The sequence below is a fragment of the Thalassophryne amazonica genome, chromosome 10, assembly GCF_902500255.1.
Source record: "Thalassophryne amazonica chromosome 10, fThaAma1.1, whole genome shotgun sequence".
Classification (NCBI taxonomy): Eukaryota; Metazoa; Chordata; class Actinopteri; order Batrachoidiformes; family Batrachoididae; genus Thalassophryne; species Thalassophryne amazonica.
In genome coordinates, this window is record NC_047112.1 from 4870743 (window position 1) to 4883264 (window position 12522).

The 12522-nt window shown below is 44.6% G+C and overlaps 1 protein-coding gene across 1 annotated transcript in view; it reads left to right on the forward strand.

The window, feature by feature from the left end:
- LOC117519431 (protein O-linked-mannose beta-1,2-N-acetylglucosaminyltransferase 1-like) overlaps window positions 1-11973 on the forward strand; it is a 48341-nt gene extending 36368 nt beyond the window's left edge. The window contains exon 6 of the mRNA XM_034180778.1: window positions 11799-11973. Coding sequence (XP_034036669.1) covers window positions 11799-11973 — 175 coding nt within the window. The remainder of the gene's footprint in view (window positions 1-11798) is intronic.
- The last annotated feature ends 549 nt before the right edge of the window (window positions 11974-12522 follow it).

A 12522-nucleotide genomic window follows, 5' to 3' on the forward strand; every position in this document is an offset into this window, starting at 1 on the left:
GGTCGTGGCACCGGTCGGGATCACTGCGATTGCTCTCACTGCCTCCGATGCACTTACTGAGTCTGCGGGCTCGGTAAACGCCACAGCGGGCCACTCACACCGCCCCCTGTCTGCTGTGCCGAGCTGCATCCAACTCTGGCAACAGGTCCAGAGACTACGCTCACTGTTTTGATGCGCAGCGCCCCCTGCATGGTCTCGGTAACCGCAGCTGCAGAGCTCCGTGGCCATGACTTGGATTCTTTGCAGGTCCCACATCCGTACCCCTGGAGGCAGTGAGTGAAGGGAGAGCATGTGCATTGTGTTCTGCGTGTGTCCGTTTGTCTTCTTGCGCAGAAGAAAAAAGAGTGTTTACACAGGAGAGAAAATTGAGAAAATGTTAATGCCTGTTTGAGAAAACTGTATAAAGTGTGTAGTGAGGGGTTTTACAGCCTTAAAACATCTATAATAATTGTAAAAAAAAATAATCAAATCAATTTTATTTCTATAGCGCCAAATCACAACAAACAGTTGCCCCAAGGCGCTTTATATTGTAAGGCAAAGCCATACAATAATTACGGAAAAACCCCAACGGTCAAAATGACCCACTGTGAGCAAGCACTTGGCGACAGTGGGAAGGAAAAACTCCCTTTTAACAGGAAGAAACCTCCAGCAGAACCAGGCTCAGGGAGGGCCAGTCTTCTGCTGGGACTGGTTGGGGCTGAGGGAGAGAACCAGGAAAAAGACATGCTGTGGAGGGGAGCAGAGATCAATCACTAATGATTAAATGCAGAGTGGTGCATACAGAGCAAAAACAGAAAGAAAAACCCTGATCTAAACCCTGACTGAAACTCTTCAAATAGACCATTCCTCTGCAGATGATCAGTTAGCTGTTTTACAACTACCCTTTCAAGAATTTTTGAGAGAAAAGGAAGGTTGGAGATTGGCCTATAATTAGCTAAGATAGCTGGGTCAAGTGATGGCTTTTTAAGTAATGGTTTAATTACTGCCACCTTAAAAGCCTGTGGTACATAGCCAACTAATAAAGACAGATTGATCATATTTAAGATCGAAGCATTAATTAATGGTAGGGCTTCCTTGAGCAGCCTGGTAGGAATGGGGTCTAATAAACATGTTGATGGTTTGGATGAAGTAACTAATGAAAATAACTCAGACATAACAATCGGAGAGAAAGACTCTAACCAAATACCGGCATCACTAAAAGCAGCCAAAGAGAACGATATGTCTTTGGGATGGTTATGAGTAATTTTTCCTCTAATAGTTAATATTTTATTAGCAAAGAAAGTCATGAAGTCATTACTAGTTAAAGTTAAAGGAATACTCAGCTCAATAGAGCTCTGACTCTTTGTCAGCCTGGCTACAGTGCTGAAAAGAAACCTGGGGTTGTTCTTATTTTCTTCAATTAGTGATGAGTAGTAAGATGTCCTAGCTTTACGGAGGGCTTTTTTTTTTATAGAGCAACAGACTCTTTTTCCAGGCTAAGTGAAGATCTTCTAAATTAGTGAGACGCCATTTCCTCTCCAACTTACGGGTTATCTGCTTTAAGTTGCGAGTTTGTGAGTTATACCACGGAGTCAGGCACTTCTGATTTAAGGCTCTCTTTTTCAGAGGAACTACAGCATCCAAAGTTGTCCTCAATGAGGATATAAAACTATTGACGAGATAATCTATCTCACTCACAGAGTTTATGTAGCTACTCTGCACTGTGTTGGTATATGGCATTAGAGAACATAAAGAAGGAATCATATCCTTAAACCTAGTTACAGCGCTTTCTCAAAGACTTCTAGTGTAATGAAACTTATTCCCCACTACTGGGTAGTCCATCAGAGTAAATGTAAATCTTAAGAAATGATCAGACAGAAGGGAGTTTTCAGGGAATACTGTTAAGTCTTCAATTTCCATACCATAAGTCAGAACAAGATCTAAGGTATGATTAATGTGGTGGGTGGACTCATTTACATTTTGAGCAAAGCCAATCGAGTCTAACAATAGATTAAATGCAGTGTTGAGGCTGTCATTCTCAGCATCTGTGTGGATGTTAAAATCGCCCACTATAATTATCTTATCTGAGCTAAGCACTAAGTCAGACAAAAGGTCTGAAAATTCACAGAGAAACTCACAGTAACGACCAGGTGGACGATAGATAACAACAAATAAAACTGGTTTTTGGGACTTCCAATTAGGATGGACAAGACTAAGAGTCATGCTTTCAAATGAATTAAAGCTCTGTCTGGGTTTTTGATTAATTAATAAGCTGGAATGGAAGATTGCTGCTAATCCTCCGCCTCGGCCCGTGCTACGAGCATTCTGACAGTTAGTGTGACTCGGGGGTGTTGACTCATTTAAACTAACATATTCATCCTGCTGTAACCAGGTTTCTGTAAGGAAGAATAAATCAATATGTTGATCAATTATTATATCATTTACTAACAGGGACTTAGAAGAGAGAGACCTAATGTTTAATAGACCACATTTAACTGTTTTAGTCTGTGGTGCAGTTGAAGGTGCTATATTATTTTTTCTTTTTGAATTTTTATGCTTAAATAGATTTTTGCTGGTTATTGGTGGTCTGGGAGCAGGCACCGTCTCTACGGGGAAGGGGTAATGAGGGGATGGCAGGGGGAGAGAAGCTGCAGAGAGGTGTGTAAGACTACAACTCTGCTTCCTGGTCCCAACCCTGGATAGTCACGGTTTGGAGGATTTAAGAAAATTGGCCAGATTTCTAGAAATGAGAGCTGCTCCATCCAAAGTGGGATGGATGCCGTCTCTCCTAACAAGACCAGGTTTTCCCCAGAAGCTTTGCCAATTATCAATGAAGCCCACCTCATTTTTTGGACACCACTCAGACAGCCAGCAATTCAGGGAGAACATGCGGCTAAACATGTCACTCCCGGTCCGATTGGGGAGGGGCCCAGAGAAAACTACAGAGTCCGACATCGTTTTTGCAAAGTTACACACTGATTCAATGTTAATTTTAGTGACCTCCGATTGGCATAACCGGGTGTCATTACTGCCGACGTGAATTACAATCTTACCAAATTTACGCTTAGCCTTAGCCAGCAGTTTCAAATTTCCTTCAATGTCACCTGCACTGGCCCCCGGAAGACAATTGACTATGGTTGCTGGTGTCGCTAACTTCACATTTCTCAAAACAGAGTTGCCAATAACCAGAGTTTGTTCCTCGGCGGGTGTGTCGCCAAGTGGGGAAAAATGGTTAGAAATGTGAACGGGTTGGCGGTGTACACGGGGCTTCTGTTTAGGGCTACGCTTCCTCCTCACAGTCACCCAGTCGGCCTGCTTTCCCGGCTGCTCGGGATCTGCCAGAGGGAAACTAACGGCGGCTATATATATATATATATATATATATTCCCAGAACTGAGACTGAGCATTACTGGAAGAACATGTGGGAGAAAGAGGCATCACACAACACAAGGCCAAGTGGACGGTGGACCTAAGAGCACATCATAGCCACCTCCCAGAACAAGAACAATTCAACATCACAAAGGAAGACATCCAACAGCAAGTCTCAGGGATGAAGAGCTGGACAGCACCAGGGCTGATCCACATATGATCCACACCGGCGGGCTGAAGAAGCAAACAGCGCTCAGGTGCACCAGGCAGCACAAATGGGTGGGCTACTAACAGCAGGTACTCACACAGACTGACTAACACAGGGCAGGCCTGTCCTGCCTGTCCACAACATGGAAACTCTTATCAGGCGTCATAGCAACTGAGTCGAGTCAGAACATGAGTGAACACAAGTGAACACGAGTGCAGCTCAGAAGGTGACTGGAAACGATACCAGAGGGTCGAAGCACCAGCTACTGGTTGACCGAGCAGTACACCAGGACCAGACACTAAAAAGAAGGTCTGGATCCAAACATGTTTGTCAGTTGTGATACATTGATTGGCTGATCTTTATGATGGACGAGCTTTTGAAGGAGAAAAATCATTTTGTCCGTTGATGAAGCAGGACGCCAACACCAAATATCAAACTGTACCAAACAGTGTCATCAGCGTCCTGACCCTGGTGCCCTTTGGGGTCACCAGCATCCTGACCCTGGTGACCTTTGGGGCCATGTTCTCAGGTGGTTTTAAAAGCGTTTTCACGCCTTTTTATGCTTGGCCACCGTTTTTCTTCACCTCCCTGACTGAGCATCTTTCTTCTGTCTTTTGTTGCAACCATATACGTTTGACCCTGACACTGCACCGTACTGTCTGCAGCATGCATGCCGTCCACTCACCTGCAGGAAGCAGTGCAGGCTGGAAACGGTCTTGGTCTATTTTGTGCGTGGAAAAGGTTAAAAAGGCGAGCAGTTAATTTGCTCACGTGTGCTGTAGTGCGATGTCTCTGCAGGAGGAGTCCAGGCAGCAGAACGGCATGCTGGGGGCAGAGGGGAGGTTAATGCGTGGGTCACTGGGACGGGATAATGTATGGAAGGTAACCGTGTGCGGCAGAGACTTTATTTCCTCCATTTGTCTCCTTAACGGCCTCGCCTCATCACCGAGTGTCGCAGCGCCGCGTGTCATAAACATAAATACACATTTATACATCCTGCGTATGTGTGTTTAAAATCTGCCTCGAGGTGACGTTTTACAAGGAAGAAGGTGTTTCTTTATGATTTTGTTTGCACGCTTTGAGTTTCTCTCTTTTTAAACGTGGACAGACGTCTCTCTGACCAATTAGATTGTTGGAAACAATTATTGTTTGAAAAATAAAATAGACATTATGAATATACTGTTTATTTGTGATCAGAGTGATTACAGCTCCATTTGTTGTAACTGATTTCTGATTGATGCTAAGTTGAGCTAAGCTAATATATTGCGACCAATATTAGCCTTTCGTGAACATTTTGGTATCTGTTATTTTTGATGATATGAAAATGTTATTTTGCTGTATAAACAAGGCAGAACACTTTAGCTGTTGTAAATGGTGTCATTATGTAGTTTGTCCAGCAGAGGGTGCGCTAATGGCATTCATGCGTGGCTGGGACCCCCTCACCCCTTGCTCACATTTGCTACAAGAGACGGTGGCTGCCGTTCAGCTGCCATTCATTTTTGAGCCGAGCAGGCATTTCACAGCCACAAGAGACACACGGTCACTACGCCATCAGATAGGCGGGGCCAAATCAGAGGAGAAGTCTATTTTATGCAAATGCAAAGCAACGCAACACTGGCAATCCAAGTGAAGACAACATGATGTGTGTTGGTTGGTTGGTTGTTATTGTCATATTTATATTTATTTATCATAAATAAATGTGCGGTAAATAAATGTCCATGTTTAAAGTATAAAATAGAAAACCTCAGTTACATTTCTTTGTTACGAGGATTTGATCTAAAACAATGTTCGGAATTGCTGCCATTTTTTATCTTATATATCGGTAGATATGTTTGAATTGTAAATATTTTTCCCCTAATATTGGTATTAAGTCCTGTATAGGCCCTGAGATTTGTCGGTGCCGATGCTTATCTCCCGATTTTGTAGCATCAAATAGAAAAGAGCCCAATGCGGGTTACTTCCCCAGCCGAGAACATGACCCACTTACTGTTGGATGGACTGAGACAATATAGATTGTTTTGTCAATAATAATATATCAGCCTCCAAAAATCTATATCCGTCAGGTTCTAGTGCTGGTAAAAAAAAAACTCTTGGGCAAGGTGGTGCCATGTGCCATGTGCCATGTTCTTGGACTGGACCGGGCTGCAGCTACACGTGTGGAAAGTCTCTTGACTTGTCCATCAGGGTTGCAGTGACTGAGCCGGTACCTGGACTCCAGGAGTGGGCGGGACCTTGTTGCCCTGGTACATCCTGAAGAGGCACTGGCGTGGCTGAAAATGGATATTTGTTGATCACATGGACGACCTCATTCCTGTGGTAACTGTTTGAAATGTGCTCCCAGGTGAGGGTATGTGGACAGTAATGGACTCTCCTGTGGTTGAGTTCCTGCAGGCTCGTTAGCTGTTAAGGGTCTCATTTGCCGGAGTGGATCGTTAGTGATGCGATTGGTGTCGTCCCGACCTCGTCACCCACACAGCTTGGAGTCCTGAGGACATCGATCGCACTCTGACATCTTTAATATATCAATATCATCTCCTGGGGCCGGTCCCAGGCGTCTCTCCTGCAGGGAGTCTTAATTACTCTAATGGATCGTTAGAGCTTTGATTGGTGTCCCTGTGACCTCAAATCACACAGAAACCTGCTGTTTACTGCAGAGGACGATAGCAGCTTACTATCCACTAAAATCTCACCTTCAGGGTTCTTGTGTCTCAAACAGACCATGATCCAAATGAGGGCAGATGTCATGTGACCATTCTGACCTCTGGATGAAGGTCCTGCTCAGGAGGAATCAGATCAACCAGCTCTTCATCTGTCTGATCTCAGAAACATCCTTCAATTTGTACGCATCTTTGATGTGGTGTCATCGTTGTGTCTCTCTTGAGGATGGTTGTCCCCCATCGTCAGCGTCTCTGTTGGTCTTCTTGCTCTCCTTTCTTACTTCCTCATGGAAACACACAGACACACAAACACAAATACACCTGACACTCAGGCACAGACACACAAAGACAGAAACACACAGACACACACACAGACAGAAACACACAGACACCTGACACTCAGGCACAGACACAAAGACAGAAACACACAGACAGAAACACACAGACAGAAACACACAGACACCTGACACTCAGGCACAGACACACACACAGACAGAAACACACAGACACACACACAGACACCTGACACTCAGGCACAGACACACACAGACAGAAACACACAGACACACACACAGACAGAAACACACAGACACCTGACACTCAGGCACAGACACACACACAGACAGAAACACAGACAGAAACACAAATACACCTGACACTCAGGCACAGACACACAAACACAGACAGAAACACACAGACACACAAACACAGACAGAAACACACAGACACACACACAGACAGAAACACACAGACACCTGACACTCAGGCACAGACACACAGACAGAAACACAAATACACCTGACACTCAGGCACAGACACACAAACAAAGACAGAAACACACAGACAGAAACACACTGACACACAAACACAGACAGAAACACACAGACACACAAACACAGACAGAAACACACAGACACACAAACACAAATACACCTGACACTCAGGCACAGACACACAAAGACAGAAACACACAGACACACACACAGACAGAAACACACAGACACCTGACACTCAGGCACAGACACACACACAGACACACACAGACAGAAACACACAGACACCTGACACTCAGGCACAGACACACACACAGGCAGAAACACACAGACACACACACAGACACCTGACACTCAGGCACAGACACACACAGACAGAAACACACAGACACACACACAGACAGAAACACACAGACACCTGACACTCAGGCACAGACACACACACAGACAGAAACACACAGACACACACACAGGCAGAAACACACAGACACACACACAGGCAGAAACACACAGACACACACACAGACACCTGACACTCAGGCACAGACACACACAGACAGAAACACACAGACACACACACAGACAGAAACACACAGACACCTGACACTCAGGCACAGACACACACACAGACAGAAACACACAGACACCTGACACTCAGGCACAGACACACACAGACAGAAACACACAGACACCTGACACTCAGGCACAGACACACAAAGACAGAAACACACAGACACACACACAGACACACACACACACAGACACCTGACACTCAGGCACAGACACACAAACAGAAACACACAGACAGAAACACACAGACACACAAACACAGACAGAAACACACAGACAGAAACACACAGACACCTGACACTCAGGCACAGACAGAAACACAAATACACCTGACACTCAGGCACAGACAGAAACACAAATACACCTGACACTCAGGCACAGACACACAAACACACAGACAGAAACACACAGACACACAAACACAGACAGAAACACACAGACACACAAACACAAATACACCTGACACTCAGGCACAGACACACAAACAAAGACAGAAACACACAGACAGAAACACACAGACACACAAACAGACAGAAACACACAGACACACAAACACAAATACACCTGACACTCAGGCACAGACACACAAAGACAGAAACACACAGACACACACACAGACAGAAACACACAGACACCTGACACTCAGGCACAGACACACACACAGACAGAACCACAAATACACCTGACACTCAGGCACAGACACACACACAGACAGAAACACAAATACACCTGACACTCAGGCACAGACACACAAAGACAGAAACACACAAACAGAAACACACAGACACACAAACACAGACACAAAGACAGAAACACACAGACACACAAAGACAGAAACACACAGACATGCAAACACAGACAGAAACACACAGACATACACACAAAGACAGAAACACACAAACATGCAAACACAGACAGAAACACACAGACATACACACAAAGACAGAAACACACAAACACACAGACACAGACAGACACACAAACATAGACACAGACAGAAACACACAAACACACAGACACAGACAGAAACACACAGACACACAAACATAGACACAGACAGAAACACACAGACACACAAACATAGACACAGACAGAAAAACATAGACACAGACAGAAACACAGAAACACACAGACAGAAACACACAAACAAAGACAGAAACACACAGACACAGACAGAAACACACAGACACAGACAGAAACACACAGACACTCAGACAGAAACACAAATACACCTGACACTCAGGCACAGACACACAGACAGAAACACAAATACACCTGACACTCAGGCACAGACACACACACACAAATACACCTGACACTCAGGCACAGACACACAGACACACAAAGACAGAAACACAGACACAGACAGAAACACACAGACACACAAACACAGACACACAAACAGACACACACAGACAGAAACACACAGACACACAAACACAGACACACAAACAGACACACGCAGACAGAAACACACAGACACACAAACAGACACACACAGACAGAAACACAAATACACACAAACACAGACAGAAACACACAGACACACAAATAGAAACACAAATACACCTGACATTCAGGCACAGACAGAAACACACAGACAGAAACACAAATACACCTGACACTCAGGCACAGACAGAAACACACAGACACAGACAGAAACACACAGACACAGAAACACACAGACACACAAACAGAAACACACAGACACACAGACAGAAACACAAATACACCTGACACTCAGGCACAGACACACAGACACAGACAGAAACACACAGACACAGACAGAAACACACAGACACTCAGACAGAAACACAAATACACCTGACACTCAGGCACAGACACACACAGACACACAGACAGAAACACAAATACACCTGACACTCAGGCACAGACACACAAAGACAGAAACACAGACACAGACAGAAACACACAGACACACAAACACAGACACACAAACAGACACACACAGACAGAAACACAAATACACACAAACACAGACAGAAACACACAGACACACAAACAGAAACACAAATACACCTGACACTCAGGCACAGACAGAAACACACAGACACACAGACAGAAACACAAATACACCTGACACTCAGGCACAGACAGAAACACACAGACACACAGACAGAAACACAAATACACCTGACACTCAGGCACAGACAGAAACACACAGACACACAGACAGAAACACAAATACACCTGACACTCAGGCACAGACAGAAACACACAGACAGAAACACACAGACACAGAAACACACAGACACACAAACAGAAACACACAGACACACAAACATAGACAGAAACACACAGACACACAGACAGAAACACAAATACACCTGACACTCAGGCACAGACACACAGACAGAAACACACAGACACACAGACAGAAACACACAGACACACAAACACAGACAGAAACACAGATACAGACACTCAGGCACAGACACACAAAGACAGAAACACACACACAGACAGAAACACACAGACACAGACAGAAACACACAGACACAGACAGAAACACACAGACACACAGACAGAAACACAAATACACCTGACACTCAGGCACAGACACACAGAAACACACAGACACAGACAGAAACACACAGACACACAGACAGAAACACACAGACACAGACAGAAACACACAGACACACAGACAGAAACACAAATACACCTGACACTCAGGCACAGACACACAGAAACACACAGACAAAGACAGAAACACACAGGCACACAAACAAAAACACACAGACACACAAACAGAAACACACAGAAGAGAAACACACAGATACAGACACTCAGGCACAGACACATACAGACAGAAACACACAGGCACAGACAGAAACACACAGATACAGACACTCAGGCACAGACACACAGACACATACAGACAGAAACACACAGGCACAGACAGAAACACACAGATACAGACACTCAGGCACAGACACACAGACAGAAAAACACAGAAGAGAAACACACAGATACAGACACTCAGGCACAGACACACACATACACATACAGACACACAGAAACACACACAGACAGAAACACACAGACAGAAACACACAGATACAGACACTCAGGCACAGACACACAGACAGAAAAACACAGAAGAGAAACACACAGATACAGACACTCAGGCACAGACACACAGACAGAAAAACACAGAAGAGAAACACACAGATACAGACACTCAGGCACAGACACACAGACAGAAAAACACAGAAGAGAAACACACAGATACAGACACTCAGGCACAGACACACACAGACACATACAGACACACAGAAACACACAGACAGAAACACACAGACAGAAACACACAGATACAGACACTCAGGCACAGACACACAGACAGAAACACACAGAAGAGAAACACACAGATACAGACACTCAGGCACAGACACACACAGACACATACAGACACACAGAAACACACAGACAGAAACACACAGATACAGACACTCAGGCACAGACACACAGACAGAAAAACACAGAAGAGAAACACACAGATACAGACACTCAGGCACAGACACACACAGACACATACAGACACACAGAAACACACAGACAGAAACACACAGATACAGACACTCAGGCACAGACACACAGACAGAAACACACAGAAGAGAAACACACAGATACAGACACTCAGGCACAGACACACAGACAGAAACACACACAGACACACAAACAGAAACACACAGACACACAAACACAAATACACCTGACACTCAGGCACAGACAGACACACACAGACAGAAGCACACAGATACACAAACAGAAACACACAAACAGACACACATGTAAACTCCTTGGTGGATGATCCATGTTGCAGAGGTTTAGTTTTTCTGCACCTTCACACCAAACAATAAAAAGACTCTTAAATTGCTCTAATCTTTTAAAGAACGTTATTTGTGCCACATCAGAAGACTGTGTGCGTGTGCGTGCGTGCGTGCAGCAGATGGCTCCTCCTCCGTCAAACAGCATGTCTTTGTCAGTCTGCAGACTCTCGTCGCTCTTTATTTTTGCTCTTTGAGTTTTATAAGAAAACAGTCCTCTGGTGGAGAATTTTGTCCACGTCAGCTGATTTAATCTTCAGGCGGCTCTGGTGTCTCCACTGACGCAGTCCAAATACTTGTTGGTAAGTTTCTGGGATCTGACGGGATTCACCCGGAGACACTGAAGAGTTTGGATGTGCTGACACACCTCCCCAACCCTACATGACAGTCTGGGACCGTCCGTGTGGGTGGTGGTCCCCATCGTTAAAGAAGAGTCATCAGGAGGTGACGTGTCCCCTCAGTCCCCACAAGTCACTAAGACAAAGTGTCGGGATCCCCCACATACACACTTACACGAAGTACAGAGCCGGTCCAAGGCATACTCCAACTACGCGGTCGCTTAGGGCCTCCACGCCACCAGGGGGCCCCGAGAGCACCGAGACGTTGTGATAAAAAAAGTAAATATATACATGAAATTAAAATAATATTGAATAATTTAAACAAAATTGTATTACACCCCAAAAAAAATCATTTTGACAAAATACCAATACTAGGTTAATTGATGCCTCCTGTTGGCTGCTGCCACCGTTGGGCAAATTTGGGTCAGGTGGTCGATGACTAATCGTGAGGAAGGAAGTGAGTGTAAATCATGTCTCAGAAGAAATTATCCGTCTGGAGCGGAGAAAAGAAAAAAGAAGTTGGAAGACGAGAAAAAACAAGACAAAGGTAGGTTTGCATGTCCAATATTACAATTTTTGTTGTCATTATTTGCGAAATGATCCGTTCGTTTAGTGTAAAGTGCTTTAGGTGTCTTAAAGTCAGAGGTGATTGCTCTAAGACTGCAAGGGAAGCTCAGCTTCCCCTAAAATGTCAAAAAATAAGTGATCAGATATATACTGTTGTGTGTACATGTCATTGACTAAATATGCGCTACAACGCGCTCAACTTTTGTT